This window comes from Nelumbo nucifera, chromosome 6 (genome assembly GCF_055504915.1).
Source record: "Nelumbo nucifera cultivar China Antique chromosome 6, China Antique-T2T, whole genome shotgun sequence".
Taxonomy (NCBI): domain Eukaryota; kingdom Viridiplantae; phylum Streptophyta; class Magnoliopsida; order Proteales; family Nelumbonaceae; genus Nelumbo; species Nelumbo nucifera.
The window spans coordinates 67,038,111-67,060,887 of NC_142654.1; the positions used below are offsets into that span (position 1 = coordinate 67,038,111).

At 40.6% G+C, this 22,777-nt stretch overlaps 1 protein-coding gene across 1 annotated transcript in view; it reads right to left on the reverse strand.

Moving 5' to 3' along the window:
• The window catches only part of LOC104606866 (thioredoxin reductase 1, mitochondrial), a 36,629-nt gene extending 19,593 nt beyond the window's left edge, over nucleotides 1-17,036 (reverse strand). The window contains exon 1 of the mRNA XM_010272273.3: nucleotides 15,852-17,036. Coding sequence (XP_010270575.1) covers nucleotides 15,852-16,782 — 931 coding nt within the window. The 5' untranslated portion in view covers nucleotides 16,783-17,036. The remainder of the gene's footprint in view (nucleotides 1-15,851) is intronic.
• Nucleotides 17,037-22,777: the final 5,741 nt, after the last annotated feature.

The following is a 22,777-nucleotide window of genomic DNA, read 5'->3' on the forward strand; positions in this document are numbered from 1 at the left end:
AAAGATGTAAAGCAGTTCCAAAGGTTAGTGGGAAAGCTGATTTATCTATCCATGACCCATCCAGATATTGCCTATTCAGTTGGAGTTCTGAGCCAGTTTATGCACTCTCCTAAGAAGCCACACATGGAGGTAGCAGAGAGAGTCCTTAGATACCTGAAGAAACATCCAGGAACAGGCCTACTATTCAGTAAACACAATCACCTAAAGGTGGAAGTCTTTACAGATGCTGATTGGGCAGGAGCCGTGGATGATAGAAAGTCCACTAGTGGGTATTGCACATTTGTAGGAGGAAATCTGGTGACCTGGAAGAGCAAGAAGCAAAGTGTGGTAGCAAGATCAAGTGCAGAAGCTGAGTATGGAGCTATGGCACATGGGATGGCTGAAGTCCTTTGGCTAAAGAACCTCCTAGGTGAGCTTGGGGTTGCTATGTCTCTTTACTGTGACAACAAGGCTGCAATAAACATTGCCAGCAACCCGGTCCTACATGAGAGGACTAAGCATATTGAGGTGGATAAGCACTTCATAAGAGAGAAACTGGAAAAAAGGGAAATTTGTATCCCTTATGTCAACTCCAAGGAACAACTTGCTGATGTCCTCACAAAAGGACTTCCGTGTTCGTGGCACAATGCGCTATGTGACAAGCTGGGCATGATAGACATCTTCAGCCCAACTTGAGGGGGAGAGTTATAAGGCTTAAGTGTTCCTTGTAGCTGATGTTAGTGGGACAGTTTCAGCTACTAGTCCTTTCTTTCTTTTTTTTCTTTCTTATTGTTCTTATCCTAGGATATGTCGCCAGAGGCATACTTGTAATTTTGTCTTTTTTATAAAGATTAATATAAATAGAAGACTGGCGGCTGCCAGCACAGAGTTTGCTTCTCTCTCCCTCCCTCCCTCTCTCTCTCTCTCTCTCAATCACCACAAGCAACAACAAAAGTGTTGTCGTGTGAACTCATCATTCAACATGTTAGGCTACCTTGGTATTTCTAAATTGTCATCGTAAGGTAGTAGAGCCTAGAGGCAATCTCTCTCTCTCTCTCTCTCTCTCTCTCTCTCTCTCTCTCTCAATCACCACAAGCAACAACAAAAGTGTTGTCGTGTGAACTCAATCACCACAAGCAACAACAAAAGTGTTGTCGTGTGAACTCATCATTCAACATGTTAGGCTACCTTGGTATTTCTAAATTGTCATCATAAGGTAGTAGAGCCTAGAGGCAATCTCTATATTTTAATATGTTATTCGGGATGGCTTTTGGGGTGGCAACAGCAATATGCACTCACTAGGTAATTTGGTTTTTCGTTTGATTAATAGCATGTCTGTGCTTTATTATAGGGTTGTAATTAAGTGTTGTGACAATGTGAACACATTGAAACCAAATCACCCAAGCAAGCACTCACTAGGTGACTAGGTTTTCCATTAGGTTGATAGAATATTATGATCAAAAGAAAGTGTTGCAACCATATGAACTCATTGATTCATCAAAAAAAAAACAACCATAAACTCATTGCTCCACATGCTAAGCTATGTTTGTACTTTTTTTAGGGAAAATTCCTGAACTTTGGGGGTTGTGTCAAGTCAGTCCCCAAACTTCAAAACATGTCTCTGCAGTACCTTGAACTTTCAAATTGTGTCTAAAAGGTCCCTACCGTTAGTTGACTGTTAGTCAACACTGTCACGTGACATCAGGTGTGCATTAAATAATTTTAAATGAAAAAATTACCCTTTATGATATTTTTCTAACCATTTTACCCATTTCGTCTCAGTGTTAAAAGAAGGAAAGGGGAAGAAGGGTTATGAAATCGGACAGGTGATCATCTGGTTACAGTTGACCATTGAACAGGGGAGCTTGAACAGGGAAGCAGGAGCTTCAGCAGTTGATCGGTGTTCGATTTCATAACCCTTTTTCCCCTTCTTTTAACACTTAGACAAAATGGGTAAAATGGTCAGAAAAATATCATAAAGGGTAATTTTGCCATTTTGAAATGATTTATTACACACCTAATGTCACGTGATGGTGTTGACTAACGGTCAACTAATGGTAGGGACCTATTAGACACAATTTGAAAGTTCAAGGTATTGCAGAGACACGTTTTGAAGTTTGGGGACTGACTAGACACAACCCCCGAAGTTCAAGGTACTACTCAGGAATTTTCCCTTTTTTATCAGCAACACAGAAATAATGTCATTAATAAAAAAAAGCATAATTACAACAAGAGGTTGTGAAAAAAAAGAAGGAACACAGCTTTAGAAAAGCTGACCCAACCCAAGAATTACAACTGAGCCCAATATAGATGAGTTCTTTGTACCCCTTGCTTAGTTAGACCATCTGTTGGCAGTTCTCCTCACCCATTTAACTTGGATTGTCATGTCCTTTGATAGCCATTTAAATCACCTGAATTCATTCCTCAAATGCCATGTCACCCCCTCCCCCTTCTTCAGCCATTTGATAACAGTTTTCAAGTCACCCTCAATGATCAATCTATCAATACCCAACCCTTTTGCCTTCTCAGCCCCATATACTGCAGCCAAAATTTCTGATCTTGCCACATCACCTTGTTCAACAGGCCCTGAGCATAAGGCTATGATGGTTTGTTCTTCATTCCTAACGACCCCTATGCCTAAGGGACCCGGATTACCCAAACAACTCCCATCAAAATTCAGTTTCTTCCAGTCACCTATTTTTCTGTCTTCTAGATGATAAGGCGGCAATAACATCCCCGGCCCTAAAAAAGTCTTCAACCTTAAAATCTGAAAACAGTTTCAAACTTGCCCAATGTGACACTCTTAGAATTATGATTTCTACCAAGACTTCCTTGCCTCCTCCTCTTTCTTCAAATATTCTTGAGTTCCTTTCCTCCCAAACTGTCCAAAGCACCGCTGCTCTAGTATACCTCCCCAAGATCCTACCCCTCCTTTTAGTGCAGCTAAAGCCAGTAAAGCTAAATAATCCTTCCAACCTGCCAGGAAAAGACCATATGCATCCAAAGAGGGAAGCAAACCAATTCCAAATAAAGCTAACAAAAGGACAAGAGATTAGGAGATGAAATGCAATCTCACCATTTAAATTACACAAGACACACCAATTGGAGGACAAACACCAAGTTGATCTTTTTCTTTGAAGCAAGTCAAAGGTTCTAATACAACCATGAAACACTTCCCAGTAGAAAGAACTGATTTTTGGGGTGGGGAAACACCGAACTTCCTTGACTAGGAAAGGAGAAGGGGAGGTGGCTACCAAGGAATTAAAGAAAGATTTACAACAAAATAATCCATCAAGATTAAGGCCCCAAACCTTAGAAACCAAGCCACCTTCTCCTAGAAACATTTAATTCAGCAAGCCTAACAACTCGAACACACTAGAAATTTCAAATTCTCTAAGGTTCCTATTAAAGCCAAAGTTCCAATTCAGCCCTAAAGGATGAGGATGTTGGCCTAAGAAGTCAGAGATAGGTCTAGCCTTAAACCTGAAAAGATCAAAAAGAGAAGGAAATCCCTCACCCAGAGAGATATCCCCAATCCACACATCCTCCCAAAATCTAATCTTCTAACTCAAAGCCAAATCATACCTGACATGATTTAGAAAGGTAGGAAGAATCTCATGGATGGCCTTCCAAGGAGCAACCAAAGTAACTCTACGAAGACAACAAGCATCCCATCCATTGCTTGGCATGCCATGAATACTTGCAACAACTTTGTGCCATAATTTCTCATTCTCATCGGGGAACCTCCACAACCATTTACTAAGCAAAGCCAGATTCTTCAATCTGACCTTACCAATTCCCAATCCCCCTTCTACATTTAATTTCACCACCTTTTCTCATCTAATCAAATGATCCTCCTTTTTTCCCCCAACTCCCAGAGAAAATCCTTCATGATTTTTTCAATTTTCCTCACTATCTCTAAGGGCATCCTAAACATTGACATGTAATACACTGGAAGGTTTGCAAGGTTGAACTTAATAAGAGTTAATCCCCCCCCCCATCGAAATGTAGTTCCTTTTCCACCCAGCTAAATAGCAGATCTAGGGTTGTCACCTAGGGGTAATCCGTAATCCTAAGTATCTCATAGGCCACTCTCCTTTCTCACAACCTAGAGAAACTGCCATAGCCCTCAATTCATCTTCTTCTACGTTGATTCCAACAACTAAACTCTTTGACCAATTGATCCTCAAGTTAGGCAATCTTTCAAAGAGCTTCACCACCAATTTCAAGTTTTCCACCCCCTCACTATAGTCTCCATCACAAAAAGTCAAGATATCATCTACAAATTGCAAGTGAGTAATCAAAATACTATCTCTTCCAACTAACCAACCTCTGAACAACTGAAGCAATTTGCTCTTGAAATCAACATACTCAACACTTCAACAACCAAAGTAAAAAAGGAAAGGAGAGAGAGGGTCTGATGTGGACGCGTATTGGGAGCAGCAGCAGCAATGATCCGGTGTTCTCATCCTATCCAATTCGGCAGCAACAGTCTTATCCATTCAGCAGATTAGATTAGACTATCTTGTTATTCTTATCTTATTAAGTTAGTAGATTAGATTATCTTATCTTATTAGATTAGGATTAAGAGAGACTTATCTTATTAGATTAGGATTAAGAGAGATTATCTTATCTTATCAGTCTTATCTTATCAAGATAGAGTTGGAGGTCTCCCTATTCAGCAAGGAGTCTCCCTAAGAGCAGGACTCTTGTAATCTCCTATTTAAGGAGCCACTATTATTGAATAAAGGAATCCAACAATTTCAGTCAAGAGAAGAGTTGAGGAGAGTTAGGGTGATCTCTTGGACAAATCACCCCTTAGGTCGCCACGATAGGGTCTGCACGCAAAGGGAGGGACAAGGGGAAGCTAGAGGTTCTCTACGTGGACCGACCCGTGACGAGATCCTACGCCCGGGCCCATAACATTTTGGTATCAGAGGCAGGCATCATGGGTGATCTGGAGCAGCTGTCGTCTAGGGTCCACGAACTCGAGCACCGGCTCATGGAGACCATCTTGGAAGTACGGAAAATCAAGGACGAAGTCAGGGAGCTATGGCGTCTGATGAAGTTATTCCTTTCTAGCAAAGAGAGGAACACAGAAGGGGTGACAGCCACTAGCGGCCGCTGACCAGATCTGCCAGAGTCTTCCGGCGAACAACAATTCGGCAACCAAGGGGCCGCAGTCATCCCCAAGTACAGCAGGTTAGAATTCCCGTCGTACAACGGCAACGAAGATCCCTTGGGCTGGTTGTATCGGTGCGAGCAGTTTTTTCGAAATCAACAGACAAACGACCGGGTAAAGGTAAGCCTAGCCGCCTTTCACTTAACAGAGGAAGCGCAACTCTGGTTCTATCGATTAGAACAAGAAGAACCTGGGCTCAGTTGGACCCAGTTCAAGTCCTACTGCCTTCTTAGATTTGGGCCCCCACTGACAAGCAACCCCTTAGGTGAGCTGATTAAACTTAAACAAACCGGCACGGTGGCAGAATACCAACGCCAGTTCCAGACCCTCCTCACGAGGGCATCGTCAGTGCGACCGGACCAGCAGGTAGACATGTTCACCGCTGGGTTAGCAGAACCCTTGCGAGTGGACATGGAAATGCAGAATCCCCCCAACCTGGTTACAGCCATGAATATAGCTCGTGCCTTCGAACGCAAACTACAACTCAGCCGCGGAACCTTCAGTATGGGGCGGCCTCCATCAGCATGGGCATCCCCGGAACCACTCGGAATGGCTCCATATTCAGCAGCCAGCCAAGAACGGAAGCCACAGACGAGCGACAATTCCAAATCAGCATCCAGTGTGGGGAGCAGCATCGTTGCACCCCCTATTAAGCACTTGCCCAGGGCTGAGATGGCGGAACGCAGGGCGAGGGGACAATGTTTTAATTGCGATGAACTCTACTCAGCAGGGCACAAGTGCAAGACTTTTCTGCCTCCTGGTGAAACAAGAGGAAGATGAGGATGAACCCTCTTCATTGGAACCCGATCCAGGAGGGCAAAGTCATTCCACCTATCCGGGATTCCTTTGACGGTGTTTCCCGACACCCATCCTGAATTTGAACTTGAGGACAAGCTCGTAGTCCAAGAGGGGTGTAATGATGTGGGCGCGTATTGAGAGCAGCAACAGCAATGATCCAGTGTTCTCATCCTATCAAATTCGGTAGCAACAGTCTTATCCATTCAGCAGATTAGATTAGACTATCTTGTTATTCTTATCTTATTAAGTTAGTAGATTAGATTATCTTATCTTATTAGATTAGGATTAAGAGAGACTTATCTTATTAGATTAGGATTAAGAGAGATTATCTTATCTTATTAGATTAGGATTAAGAGAGACTTATCTTATCTTATCAGTCTTATCTTATCAAGATAGAGTTGGAGGTCTCCCTATTCAGCAAGGAGTCTCCCTAAGAGCAAGACTCTTGTAATCTCCTATTTAAGGAGCCACTATTATTGAATAAAGGAATCCAACAATTTCAGTCAAGAGAAGAGTTGAGGAGAGTTAGGGTGATCTCTTGGACAAATCACCCCTTAGGTCGCCACGATAGGGTCTGCACACAAAGGGAGGGGTAAGGGGAAGCTAGAGGTTCTCCCCGTGGACCGAACCGTGATGAGATCCTACGCCCGGGCCCATAACAGGGTCACCTTGTCCAAGTCCACAAAAGCCCTCAAAGAAATCATATATCATTCCATTAACAATGACCAAGTAATGACTAGATTGTAAGCAACCTCAAATACATTTACACCATAAGTCCCCAAACCACACCTTCTCATGATATCAATTAAGAAATTCCAATCCACCAAATCATAGGCTTTCTCCAAGTCCAACTTGACTCCCAACTCTTTAATCTCTTTTAGGCCTCCACGCATTCACTCACAATTAGAATTTCATCAATTATTTGCCCATCTTGTACAAAAGTTCCTTGAGATTGCAAAATAAGTGGGGGGTATCACCTTCTTAATCCTCAAAGACAGCAACTTTGCTATCACCTTGTAGATACTGGTAACCAGGCTGATAGGTCTAAAACCCCCTAGCTAGTTAGCATTTCTCTTCTTTGGAACCAATGCTATTAACATAGAATTCATACCCAGACTAATAACCCTTCTTCTATAAAATTCACTAAACACTCTGAGTAGATCGTCTTTGGTTATGTCCTAGCAGTCTTGATAAAATGCCATTGTAAAACCATCACACCCCAGCTTTTGATCTATTCATAGAAAAAACTGCTTCCTTAATCTCATTCTTTTCAAATCTTCTTTTCCAAGAACTGCACTTGAGTTTCCCCCAAATTCCCAATCAATGCCTTCAGCCATCCACCTTTCATTTAGAAGTCTTTTGTAAATCGACATGAAATGCTCCAAGAATGCCTTAGCAATCTCACTTTGGTCTAAAGTCTAAACTATGTTTGTATTTCTTGATTGTCAAAGTAAGGCAATGGACCCTAGAGACATAGTTTTCAAGGTATTAAAGCAACACTAGGTGATGATTTTTTTATTTTTTTTTTTTGAATAAAACCCATCTTTTTTATCAGAAATGGTAACTTTCATTAGAAAAAATAAAAAAATACACTGTCACCACCCAATTAAGGGTGTTTACCCCTAGAAAAAAGCTGTTTGATTAAAGAACAGTCCAAAACAAATTCTCCCTAGAAGTTCCTTGCTTTGCAAGGGTGCCAGCCAGTCCATTCACCGACCTCCTTGTCCACCTGAACAGCGCCCCAACCTCCCTTGCTAAGCAGTTTATTTCCCTCATGAATTGTTGATGTACCCAAGCCCCCAAGTTATGTGACTGCAACCACCCAATTAATAGTTTAGAGTTGTAGAGATAGTTGTTAGTTGTGTGTGTGTGTGGTCCCACTAATATTTTTATATTTATTGCATGGTAGTTATGGTAGTTATGGTAGTTAGGCTAGACATATTGCTTTATATTTATTTATGTTTCAGCAGGGGTATTTATGTAACTCCACTACAGTTAAGATGCAACCATAAACACTAATCTGATGGGGCGGCAGAATTATTGAACCGCACCCTTTCTTTCTCTCTTCTTCTCTTCTTCTCTTCTTCTCTTCTTCTCTTCTCTCCTTTCTTCTGTTCGTGACCTTCTTTTCTCTTCTTTTTCTACTGAATCTATATCAGAAAAACGATCAGTTTCTGGTCTCTTTTATCCAAGTAGAGTCCTCTTCTACCTAAATCTGGTGTAGGCCAGATTGTTTAGCCAACCTTAGACCTTGTAGCAAGGCCATAATCTCTGCTCTCAAAGAGTCTCCATCACCTATCGGACCAGAATACAGTGCAACCAATCTGCCCTCCCTGCCTCTGAAGGCTCTTCCCACCCCAGAGGGACCCAGGTTGCCTAAGGAGCTCCCATCGAAGTTCAGCTTCACCCATTGATGTGTAGGAGGGATACATTGCTCCTTTATCACAAACCTCAATGTAGGAGGGTCTACCCTAGCTAACCTTCCTGTTTACTTTCTATCAGTGTTTAAGATTCCTGCAAAGGTCTCAAGTAGAGTGGAAAAGTTAATGAGGGATTTCTTGTGGGAACCAGGAGAGGAGAAGAAAGACCATAGGGTGAGTTGGGAGGTGGTAACTAGAAGCAAGCAGTTAGGAGGGCTTGGGATTGGGAATATCAGGAAAAGAAACATGGCATTGTTGGGGAAATGGTTATGGAGGTTTCCAATGGAAAGGGACAAACTCTGGACGAAGATTGTGGCTAGTATACATGGGCTAGAAGACAATGACAGGGATCCAGGAATCTTGGCAAGGACTACAGCTGCTTCTCCTTGGAAAGCCATTCATGATTTGCTTCCGGTTTTCTCCCCTTGGATAAGGTATGATCTGAAATCTGGTAATCTCGTAAAATTCTGGGAGCAGCCTTGGGTTGGGGACTCATCTCTTATGGACCAATTTCCCTCCTTATATGTGTTGTCAGACCTGAAGAATGAACCCATTTCTTCTTTATTAGTTCCTTCTGATTCTAATTCCGGTTTTGGATGGAATCTAGGGTTGAGGAGAACAATAAGCGATACGGATTTGGGCTGCCTGTCATCTCTACTAGCCACCCTTGAAATTGTTTTCTTGGACCCGAGTAAGGATGACTCCAGAATTTGGACCCCATCCTCCAATGGTTCCGTGTCCTGTGCATCATTTTTTGAGACCTTGGTCCATCCTCCTGCTCCCTCTGGCCTTTCCTTCCCTGTTAATGAGATTTGGAGTAAACCCATTCCTCCTCGGGTTGGTAGTTTTTGCTGGGAAACTTTCCTGGAAAGAATAAACACAACCGACTTGCTTCAAAGAAAGAGACCTAATTCTTGCTTACTTCCCAATAGGTGTGTTCTTTGTAAAGCTAATGGGGAAACGGCTTACCACCTTATGGTTACTTGTCCGGTTACTAAGACTATTTGGGAATGGGCTTCATCCTTGTTTGGATGCACTTGGAATCCCCCCGTGAGTTTGCAAAGCTTGTTCTCTCCCTCGTTCTCTAGATGGCCTAAGAAAAGAGGGAAGATCATGTTGAGAAGCATTAGAGCAGCTGTGTGCTGGTCCGTATGGGAAGAGAGGAACTCTAGACTTTTTTCAGACAAGGAAAGATCTATGGAGAATTTAACCGAATTGATACACTTAAGGGTCAGTCATTGGCTGAAATCTTTGGAGCTTTTTTCAGAGTTCTCCATGGCTGATCTTTTGAGAAAGTGGAAAGAAGTTGCTACCTCGGCTCAGTGCAAAAGGACCTCTAGACCTTCTTGGTCCCCCCTCCTTTAGAATTCATGAAACTGAATTTTGATGGTTGTAGTTTAAGGAATCCTAGGCCTTATAGGATTGGGGGAGTTTTCAGAAATGAGGCTAGGATTATTTTTGCTATGTTCTCTGGCCCTATTGGTGAGGGTGACTCTCTTAGGGCAAAGATTTTAGCAGCTTTGGAAGGAACCAAAAGAGCAAGAGAATTAAACATTCGGTGCTTGATCATTGAAGGGGACTCGGAGGTGGTAATTAGGTGGTTGAAGGAAGACAGCAATGGTTTGTGGAGCTACAAAAATGAAAAGAAAAAATTTAAATGGCTGAGTAGGGATATTGAGGTGAAATACAGTTGGGTGAAGAGAAGTGCTAATTCCATGGCTGATGGGTTAGCCAAGCAAGGGGTGCTTAAGGATTCTTTGTTTTGGGCCACTTTTTAGCTTTCCTTCTTGTTCTCTGTTGTGGGGGAGTTAAGATATTTTACCTCCCCTCTCTTGTACTCAAAGTTTCACAATTTTTATAATCTAATAAAACATTTTGTTATTGATCAAAAAAAAAAAAAAAGAGTTTGCCACAGTGTACCAACCTCTAAACAAATCATCAACTGAATAATCTTTATAAAAGAGTTTAAGCCAATGAATGACCTTGGTAGATATGCAATCAATGATTTGCTCCTTAGATCTTTCAGAACCCTGGAAGATCCTATTGTTTCTTTCTTCCCAGATTGACCACAAAACAGTTGCTCTTGTTGCACTCCACATTGCTCTCCCCTTCTTTGGAGGTCTAAAGAAGTTTGGATCTAAGAATCTTACTACATCCGAAGGAGGGGTCCACCTACATCCAAAGAAAGAAGAAAACCAATTCCAAACAAAGGATACAAAAGGACAGGATATAATAAGTGTGTAATGGTCTCACCATAGGCCAAGCAGAGGCTACGCACGTGGGGTGAAAGGCAGCAGTTTGGCCTTCTCTTTTAAAGCATATCTAAGGTGTTGATTTTTTAGAGTACCACCTCCCAACAAAAGGCCCTTATTTTTGGGGGTACAAGGTTAAACCAAACCTCCTTTGTTGGAAAGGATCCCGCCATGTTAGTGGTTGCAGGACCCAGAGTCAGTAGTTTGGTGCTTCAGGAATGAAATTAAAAAGTTTAAGGTGCTAACATGAAACATGGACCTAAGAATACAATGGGTGGGGAGATCAGCAAATACTATAGCAGATTGTCTAGCCAAGCAAGGGGCAGCTAGGGAAGTTCTGTATTGGGCACAACTGTAACTTATTGCTTTTGTTTTCTTCTTTAGTGGAGAGATCGCAGCTCGCGCCTCTCCAAGGGCTGCTTGTATGTGCTAATCTTTCCAGATTAATAAAAAGTTCATTTATTTATCATAAAAAAAGAAAGGATCCCGCCATGCTAGATGATTGGAGAAGAACATTGTAGAAAGAAGCACTAGTGAAAAACCCAAAAGGAGAGGCTGACCAAATTCTGCTATCCAAGCAAGCTGATCTAGGAACAGAGTATTAAGAAAGGCAATAAGATCATCAACCATACCCATTTCAGACTCCCTCGACCCCCTCCTCAATCCCAAATCCCAAGAGTTACCATTTAGATAGACAGAGGAAATGGTTTTTCTTTATTCAATGAGAGAGTAGATGGATGGGAATCTATCTTTGAGGGAGACATCCCCAAACCAGACATCTTCCCAGAAATGAACTTTATTCCCTTCACAAGCATCAAGTCTGATAAACGGAAGAAAGGAGGGCAAAATGCCATGGATAGCTTTCCAAGGAGATGATTGGGATGCCTTTAGGGCCAAGACCAGCATCCCACCTATTTTCTGCCAATCTGTGTATACTCACTATCACTTTGTGCCACAAGTTGTCCTATTCCAGAGGCAGTCTCCATAACCACTTCCCCAACAAGGCTGTATTCCTTAGCTTTGTGTTTCCTATACCCAACCCTCCACTATCTCTACTTCTAGAGACCACCTCCCACTTCACCAAGTGGCCTTTCTTTGTATCCCCAAGTTCCCATAAGAAATCCCTAATTAATTTCTCCAGATTAATGACCACACTAGTGGAGATCTTGAAGGTAAATAGGAAGTAAATTGGTAGGTTTGCAAAAGTTGATTTTATTAGGGTAATTCTTCCTCCCAAAGAAATGTAATTTCTCTTCCATCCTGCTAACCTCTTTGAGAATCTCTCCAAGACTGGGTACCAGAAACTTTCTGACTTGGGTTCCCTCTTAAAGGTAGTCTTAGATACTGACATATTGTAATGGCCAATCACCAGCCTCACATCCCAACACTCTAGCAAGGTCTCCTACCGCTTCTTCCGATTTGTTTACCCCTACCACACAGCCGTGAAGAGGAAGGGGGAAAGAGGATCTCCTTGTCTATGACCTCTCTTAGCCGGAAAGAAGTCCCTAGCTACCCCACTACCAAAATGGAATAATGGCAAGATGAGATACATCCCTTTATCCATTTACACCACCTCAACCCAAAGCCTCTACGCATCAAAACTTCTAGAAGAAACTCCCAGTCCACCAAATCATAAGCTTTCTCAAAATCAAACTTGCAAACCAAGCATTTCTCCTTTTTCTGGCCCTTATGTTCCACACATTCATTAGCGATGAGAATTTGATCAATTATTTGTCTTCCAAAAATGAAGGCACCTTGGTTTGGAGAGATCAAACAAGGAAGGACTTTCTTAATCCTTTTGGCCAAAACCTTGGAAATGATTTTATACAAGCTTCCCACTAGGCTTATAGGTCGATAGTCCTTCAGGTGGATCGCTTCTAGCTTCTTGGGGATTAAAGCAACAAAGGTTGCATTGGCTCCAAAGTTGAACTTGGCTCTCTCAAAAAAATCAGCAAAGACATCCAAAAGATCAGCACTAATAATCTCCCAACAATCTTGATAAAAGGCCACTGTGAAGCCGTCTGGACCAGGTGATGTAGACATTTCCATCGAGAAAATTGTTCTTGTTATTTCCTGGGTCTCAAAAGGTTTTTCTAGATCCGCCAAAAGATCCCTGGGGCCGACCCTCCACTCAAAGTCACCCAAACTCTCTCTAACTCCTCCACTGACGGCAAACATAGATTTAAAGTGGTTCACAAAGGCTTGTGTTATCTCCTCTTCCCTAGTTAAAATTTGTTCGTCCACTCCAATTGAGAGATAAAATTCTTTCTCTTTCTTCCGTTGGACAACAAATGGAAAAACCCATCTTTCACTATTAATTGATGCCTAGTCACTTGGATGATGGCTTTTTTTGAATAAAAAACATGAACCCAAGGATAATTCCTTAGGTTCCATAGCAAGCAACAAGCATCTTTTGCTATTAATTGTCTATAATCTTGATAAAAAATGAAGCTTCATTTGAAACATAGAAAATCAACAAATTCATGAAAAAATGGAAGAAATAAAAGAAATTTCAGAAAATAGAGGGGTTGAGACTATATTTTTGCCCTAGGAAAATAATAAAAGCAAGGTAAGGGTGAAAAAGAAGAAGAAGAAGAAGAAGAAGAAGAAGAAGAAGAAGAAGATGATGATGATGATGATATATTTTTGGGTTCTTCCATGCTTATCAATTCAAGTTTTGAAGCCTTTGAGGGTTCAAGGTAGTACGAGTCAGTCGCCTGAGGCGTGCCTTTTAAATCACTAGATATTAGTTTACCCTAATCCCCATATAATTTACCCAAAAATTTCTACCATCAAAACTTCATCTTGAAATCCCAATTCCAAACAATTTGTCCACTGTCCACTATCAAAAAAGGATATCATGCAGATAGATAAGCTAGAAAATGTTTCCATTAGTTTAGCAAACTGTGACTTGCCTTTCTCTGAATTTTGGTATTATTATATGCCATCAGTTGTTTTACATTAGTATACATCAGTCCAATTGTTTTCGTCAGGTGAGATCTTAAGACTTAGCTTGTTTGCAATGTAGTTTCATTTGCAATATTGCAAAAGTATAGGAGTGCAAATGAGCATGGTTTTCAAAATGTCATTGACCCAAGCAGTCAAACCAACCCAACTGGATCCATTTACCCCATGAGTCCATAAGACCATAAGGTCCATAACCCATATTTTTTCTAAAAAACCATTGACTCAGTCAGCAAACCACTGACCTAGGGGATGTTTGGAACTGTGGCCGTTTTTCAAAAAAAAACGGTGCCACGTCGGATCCACAAGTATTTCAACAAATGCCCATGTATCTCATTGTTTGGTTCAGCCGATTATTAAAAAATCGGGCATGCCTCGAAAATCGGGACCCCAACGGTTGACTGATGTGCATCCTATGTGGTGCTTACCTGTCAACACATACATGAAAAACAGTTATGAAAATCACCTAAACAAACAGCATAGTGTTGCTCACTGCCTACGTGGCAGAAGTGTTTTTTTTTTGTGAAAAACGGGTCTTGGAAGCATGGGCGTTTTTTCATGAAAATCGGTCCCAAAAAGCACCCAGGCTTCCAAACACCATGCTAGACAGCTGAACCAATGAATCGTTCGTCACAGGCAATGGTTCATGGTTTAAAGTTATAAACAAAAGAAGGTTGAGTGGTTGGTGACTTAGTGAAGGAAGAGAAAGGAATTGATTGGTTCTTCTTTCTTTCATTCCTCTCTAATAATATGTATACCTAACCTAATATCCCAATCTAATGGTTAAGATACAATAAACAATGGAAATTGAACTCAACCATTTTGACCCATTTGAACCGGACAGTTGAACCACTAACCCAGAAACCAAAGGAAAAGCAGTTCCACTTCCGGTTTGGTTATTAAAATGTTGCAAATGAGTTCAACACAAATTCTGATTTATTCTTGTTTTAAATTCCAATGTATTTTGTTTGTTTGAAATGTAAATGAAGTAAAATAAAACTCAAAGAAAAGTAAAGTAAAACCCAAAGCAAGAGTAAACCATAATTTACATTCTTCTGATTTGCACTCCTATGCATTTGTACAAGTGCAAATGGAATTGTGCTGCAAACAAACAGAGCCTAACAATCTACACCACTCCTAGTGGAAATGGTAATGCAACTCATGCTGAAATGTAGTGCTGAAACCAGCTGTAGAGTTGTAATTGGTTGTTTAAAAGTTATAGATCAGTAGCATCAGTTCCTTGGGTTCATACCCATCGAATGAAAGAAGCAAGACCCTTAGCATACATATTGCACATCACATTTAAATGGATATATATCTAGGTGTACAAACTCCTCAGATGAACCTCTTCCAAGGGAAGGGGTTAACAGATACAATCGATATTGTGGATTTGACACTTTAACTTGAGTGGCAACAACTCAAGCTTGCTATCATGTATATACCTATACTTTCTAAGCTGCTAGTTGACTCTAGCTAAGCATATCATTCTCTCCATTATGCATTAAAACTTCTAATTTATTATTGATCAAAAAATTTTAGTGAATTGCAGTCATGGAAAGGATCCATGACCCATTGTTGTGAAGCCCTCAGTTTCTGTTCTGATTTCACCAATAATCATGTAAAGGGATTGTATAATGGGAATGAATGCACACTAGCATATATGTGCACCCATATCTAGCTATGATCAGGGGATAAAAATCAAAAAAACTCAGCAAGGTACCACATCCCTAAAGAATTTGTGGACAGTCATCCATGACCTAAGCATACTAGGTTTATTATTCAAAGTTTCAATTCACTTCTATCTTCAGCCACTCAATGTTTTAAAAGGCATGCCTAGCTCATAGACAAGACTTATTTTGCAGGTCCACCTCGACTGAACCCAGGTGTACCTCACTCGACTTGTGTTATGATTTGATGAATTAACCTCGAATTTGATGCAGAATAGATAAACTATAATACCATAGATTGCATCTATGATGTTTTAAAGTTTAAACAGTTTGGCCTATTAGAACTTAAACATATCAAGGCTACAATCTCCATGTTAATAACACAATGTTCTAGCCTGTGTATATGTAGAACTTCAACAGTTTATTCAATTTCAAGGTCTGCGTGCGTGTGGAATGAAAGGACAAGAGATAGAAACCAACCATGCAGTTAGTTTGCTGACATTGAAATCCATCAGTAACAATCATAGCAGTAAAAGAAGAATACATCAATGAAAGAAAGGAGAAACAATGAAAGATGATTAGCATTTACCTGTACCAGCAGCAGTAATGGCTTGGCGGTACTTCTTGTCCTGAACATCGCCAGCAGCAAAAACTCCTCGTACGCTCGTCTGAGTTGTTCCTGGTTTCGTCACAATGTACCCATCTGAATCAAGCTCCAGCTGCCCATCCAGGAACTTCGTTGCAGGCTCATGCCCAATAGCAAAGAACAAGCCCGACACTTTCAAATCCGAAACATCCCCTGTCACCATATTCTTGACCTTCAATCCTCCCAAAATCCCTCTATCCCCATCTCCATAGGCTTCAACAACCATTGAATTCCACAAGACCTCAATCTTGGGGTTACTCAAAGCCCGGTTCTGCATAATCTTCGAAGCCCTAAAAGTATCCCTCCTATGAATAATATGAACCTTAGAACCATACTTAGTCAAGAAATTTGCCTCCTCCATAGCAGAATCGCCACCTCCGATGACCACCAACGGCTTGTTCCTGAAAATGGGCGCAGCGCCATCGCAAACCGCACAAGCCGATATACCACGATTCCAGAATCCTCCTTCTCCATCTCCGGAACCAGGAAATTTCAATCGCTTAGCGACGGCACCGGTGGCAACGATAACGGAATCCGCCAAAATGGCCTTCGAATCAGTGAAAATCTTAAAAGGATTAGTCGAGAAATCGACTTTGTTAACGGTTTCGGTGAAGATTTCAGTGCCAAATCGGACCGACTGATTTCGACAACGATCCATCAGTTCCATCCCAAGAATCCCTTCAGGGAACCCAGGGAAGTTCTCGACGTCGGATGTGGTGGTGAGCTGACCGCCAGGTGCGATGTCGTTGGCCATCCATCCTTCGAACAGGATGGGTTTTAGCTCAGCCCGAGCGGCGTAGATGGCAGCAGTGTGAGCCGCAGGGCCACTTCCGATGATGCAAACGCGGGTTTTGAGGGTTTGAAGCTCGTCCATGACGCCGGAGGCTTTTGGGGGAGTAGAAGAAAGAGAATCGGCAGAAGATTTTGGATGGGTTCCGGCGAAAGTTGCAAGCTGTTCTGAGAAGCGTCAACAGCTTCGTACGACTACGAGCCCTTTGACTTTGAGCAACGAATGACACATACTGGTCTTTTTGGGCGCCAAAACTCCAAAAAGCGTCGAGGGAAAAGTAAATACTCAGCCACTCAGGATTAGGTCTGCAAAACGACCCAAATTTTGATTCGTTTAAAGGGTTACTTTTGCATGTATCTCTGAAGTCTTAAGTCGTGACTCGTGAGGTACCGGACTTTTCAAAACCTCCAATGACCCGCCTGTTCACTTTTTATCAATGTTTTAAAAATCGACGGTCGAACCATTTCTTGCCTCTAAGTCGTATGTCATCGGTTTGACCGTCTGATCCGAACAGATCAGATCATGCCATGACAATGGTTTTTCATGAAAATAGTGGGGCAAAGCACCATTAGGACGCATAGATATCAAAAATTTATTTATAATTAAAATTAAAAAATCACCTCAATTGGAGTTTATGTTCTTTGAAAGTTTGCATAACCTATGGCCTCGTCACCGAGTTAAAATATGTCAATAGTCCAACCAGTTACGTTGGATAGTTTTTACTTAATCAACATTTTTTTGACAAAATTCTAAGTTTTACTAGAATCGGACCCAAAACCATAACCAGGTGATGGTTCGAACGATTCAACCAGCCAAGCAAACAATGGGTTAAAAACACTGCCTTTTACATGAACTTCCCAAAAGCAACATGTCGCATCAACTCAAATAACCTATTTCAAAATGGGTAAATTTCTTAAACTACCCTAATGGTTTAGCTAATTGACTAAGTGTACCCTTACTGATGTTATCTTATTGTTTTTGGCAATTGACTAACTCTATCCTTACCGTTAATATTCCGTCAAAACTCGCGTACACGTGAGATCACGTAATGTTTAAACTTCTTTTAAAACCCAATATTACCCCCTCCCTTGTCCCCTTCCTCTGACCAGCAACCCCTTCCTCCTTAGACCTCCAGTGTCTTCTCTCTTATCTCGCTCTTACCTATGGCCGAAGGAGATTTCCTCTAAAAAATCAAAAAATCTTTGAAAATCCCCCATTACTTCGATTCGTGGAATCCGCACCCTCAGTCGATCAGCTCTCCCTTCTTATCCTATAATTCCTATTCATTGCGAAGAACAATTGCTAGGCTGCTAGAATACCCAGATCCTCGAAAGGCCGATATCCAAAAACCACAGAGACATCAGACAAAACAGGGAAAGATCGATATCCAGATAAGAAAGAAAGAAAATATGACAAACCAAACAAAATAGGTAAAGATCAAAAGCACAATTACCAAATATCCCTATAAAACAGTTTGAATCTTTATCGCGACTAACCTTTCCCGCCCACCACCAAACATTGTCCCTTTGCCTTGACTTGTAAGCCTCACAACGACCACCACCACATGCACAATTGCAGTGGCAGCATCTGCTACAGCTACCATGGCTGCAACCACCATAATGCGTGCTTGTTCTGCTCCTTCCCAATCTCGGTGTAATAAGACCCCAACCAAGCAGCATCTGCTTGACTTATGTTATTCGGAATGCTATACGAGATCTGACCCATTCTCCCCAAATCCCTCCCTGACTTGCCAAAACTCCATCTTCTGTTATCTTTCCGATCGTCGGAGCTAAAATTCTCCCTATGTTATTTATTTTTCTTCATTCCCAAAACCCTATTTCCGTTTTCTTTCCTATGAATATAACTTCAGAAGAGACAAAGCAAATCGCCTTGTAAGAAAATTAAATAAAAAAATTGCACAAGAAAACCCAAAGAAAAAAACAAAAGGGAAGAAATAAAATGGTGGTAAACCCTAGGCCGTTTTGGAGGATCTTGAAGTAGAAGGCCAAACATAAAAAAAAAAGCAAAAAATGGAAAAAAATGAACATATTGCACATGCTCGAATAAAGCCAACAATAGAAGAAACCTTTGAATAGTGAAAATCCAAAAGCACAAAAAAGCATGGTTTTCATACCGCCGTTGACCTGGACAAACAGAAATTTTGGACCGGGAATCGTCCAGGCAACCGGTTCCGTTTTACCCCAATCTCAATCCCTGACCAAAAACCGTTGAATCGATCAACGACCCATTGACCCGAGTGGTTGAACTATTGACCCGTTCAATGGTTTTTTACCATATTTTTTATTTTTTTAAATTGGAAACCATCCAGGCAATCGGTTCCATTTTATCCCAATCCTGATCCCTAGCCAAAAATAGTTGAATCGGTCAATGGTCCATTAACTTGGGCGATCAAACTGTTGACCCGTTCAATGGTTTTTGGCTTTTTTTTTTATATTTTTAATTTTTGTTATCAAAACCGGCTGTTTGTTAGAACCGGATGGTCGAACCATCAACTCAAAAATCGGTGGCCAAAACGGTTCCATTTTCGGGTTGTATAAGTCACACGCTCGAATGACATAACACGTATGATATTATTTAATGGACCTCACACACACAATTTTTTGCTTGTAATTTTTGTTGTCAGAACGGGCCATCCGTTGAACCGCCGTTTTTATTATTTTTTTAGTTGAGAACTGTCCAAGCAACCGGTTCCATTTTACCCCAATCCCGGTCCCTAGCCAAAATTGTTGAATCGGTCAATGACCCATTGACCCGAGCGGTCGAACCGCCAATCCATTCAATGGTTTTTGGTCGTTTTTTATTATTTTTGTAATTTTTGTTGTTAGAACGGGTCGTTCGTCCGTTCGAACCGTCGACCCAAAAACTAGTGGCCATAACGGTTCCATTTTCGGGTTGTATGAGCTACGCACTTGAATGACATAACACGTATGATACTACTTAATGGACCTCACACACAATTTTTTTCTTGTAATTTTTGTTGTCTGAACGGGTCATCCATTCAAACCGGTCGGTCAAACCGTCGACCAAAAAATCGGTGGTTATAACGATTCCGTAATTTTTTTGCTTATAATTTTTGTTGTCAGAATGGGCTATTCATTCGAACCAAACGCTTGAACCGTTAACCCAAAACCGATGGCATATATATACACTAAAGGGCTGCCATTTGGCGAAAGGGGAGACCACCCCCCCTTTAATATATATATATATATTAGAGGGTTAGGAGGGTGAGGAGGGTCGTTAAATCAACATTAGAGGACTTAGGCAGTCATTATCTAGATTTAAAAAGTGTTTAAACTTCAATATACTTGTACCAACCATTCCCCATAAGGTGAAAGAGGATTACTGAGATTTAAACACTGAGAAGAAGTTGAGAATATGTAAAATGTACAAAAATTAGGTTAGGAAAGATCTAAGAATATTCTACCATGAAAAGTTGAAAATTAAACCCCTATTGTATGGAGCACATAATTAAGAAATTGGAGAGAAGTGTTTATGAGGTTAACCAATAATTTACAAATAAAACAAATTAAATGCTCATAAAAATTAGCTTGGCTTTGGAAAAAGCCCTAGAACATTTGAGAGAGTTTACACATTTAAGAGAGCTAAACATGTCAAGTTGTAACTGTCCATTTACAAAGGCGTGTGTGTAGGCTGACATTAAGGAAGGATTTAAATAGAAAGTGAAATATAGGGGCTTACCAATTTGGGTTTAGAGAAACGTACGAGGACAGTAGAAAAAAATAGAGGGAAAATTGGGTAGAAGAAAATAGTTAAAGTTAGGGGAATAAAATCTCTCTAGGCAAACACATTAATAGCATGTTAAATGACTATTATTGTCTCCGTTTGTTGTATTTTTTTTTTTGTAAATAGGGGATAATGAAAAATAATTTAATAGCTATATACGTGGTAATATCAACATTAAGGGTTACTTTTATAATTGGAAAAGTTCCCGATTAATACCATATACTTTGGCTCGAGTGACAATTTGGTCCCTGAACTTTAAAATGTGACAATCTAATACCCGAACTTCCAAAATGTGACAATCCAGTACCTGTCGTTAATCAGTCCGTTAATCGGCCATTAAGTGACATTTGAAAAGTCAAAAATATCCTTCAAATGCCATCTAATTCTCTTCAATAATCATACAAACGCAAACAAAAAAAAACTGAATAATATATCCCAAATCCTAGCCTCTTCTATTCAAAAAAAGTTGGCGACTGTTTAGAAGAATTTAGAGTTTGGGACTATTCATTTTATTGTCAATGTTTGGATGGTTGATAAAGAGAATTAGATGACATTCAAAGGACATTTTTGACTTTTCAAATGTCACTTAACGGCTGATTAACGGTAGGTATTGAATAGTCACATATTGAAAGTTTGGGTACTGAATTGTCGCATTTTAAAATTTGGATACCAAATAATCACTCGAACCAAAATACGGGATACTGATCAGAAATTTTAAACAAAATAACATCACACATATAAGAAGGGAGAAAGCAGAGGTACTCATGCATGTGAACAACCTTGTGAGAGCCCTCTTGCCTTCTCATGTTCCTCTTTATATCATAGACATATATATATTACCGAAACTGTAACTTTGTTATTAAGTGTGTAATGTTATATATATTATACTTTTTGTTGCATGCATTTGATAGGGAAACGAGACCTATATGCAGCCGTGAATTATAGTTTATTCCACGGAATCAAGGGCTCTTGCGCATAAGGCATAAGCTCCATTATTTATTCCACGGAAGATTAATCAGAAAAACCGAAAATAGACCAACTAAATACAAAACACTGAATTCCCTTCTCCATAGCTAGCTACCAACAAATTAATAAGGTGGAATCGACTGGAGTTGCCATCCCGGCCCAATCAATATTCAGGGCTCAGGGGATGACTTGCAGCTTGATATAAACTTCTATATATCTCCATCTTACGACGACACCAACAACACAACCACGAGTACACACGTACGTATGCACAATAATCAATTCAATCCCCACAACACAAACACAATTAAAGAAGATTTGATGAATACATGCCATCCATGGATATATGCATGGCCATATGGGGTCCTATCTATCTCCGGTCGATTGGGTTCTCATCCACCGAAATAGACGTTCTCTTGATAAACTCCAAGCAATCCGCGATAGCTTCAGAATAAAATGAATTGGACGAACGTCCATACGAATATGATGATGATGATCCCAACTTACTGTCAACTGCTGGATATCGATGATGCCCAAAACTCCGTCCTCTTCCACAACTGCTGATACTTTTCTTTATTGATGCAACTGCTTGTCCATATGAAGCCTTCCACCCAGTTATCATGATCCCAACCAAGTACAAGAACCTTGTACGCAGTCTGTACACCGAAAACCGTCGAGAGTTTACACGGAAGCCTTTCGTCTGGTGGCGATGGTGGTGATGATGATGATAATGCCATTTTTTGCCAACTCTGTGGTAGCCCAGCTGCCCCATCTCTCTGTGTGGTTTGCTCATGAACAATTAATGTCAAGGCTCAATATCTCTCTAATGTAGCTTCTCCACACTATATATAGACTGGGGGAGAGAAGGGAGATGGAGCATGGAAGGAAGATAGATGGGGCCCTTGGTTTGGACGGTTTATTAATTTAATTCAGAAAGATAAAAGGAATTTTACAACGTGGAGATAGGCTGGGTTGCCCATTAAATTAATTCATGATAAAAAGGATGGATGGGCCTAATTGCTCAAGGGAATAAAGTAGAAAAGCTGTACTATAGATATCATAAAATAATTACTTCTCCTATTTTTTATTTTTTGGTGAACATTATTTGACTAGTCACTTATTATGAGGTAGAAATACCCCCCTCCCAAACGGAAATTAAGGAATTGGTCTTATAAATTTGGTTTGGTTGGAGTTCAACTATCGTATAGAAAAGATAATGATATCTGAAAAACAACTGACCAATAAATTAAAATCATAAACATGATGATGAATAAAGTGTAATTTATCAAAATTCATGGATGAGTTTTGATTGATCAAAACTCTTTTCATATTATATCTTTTCTGTATC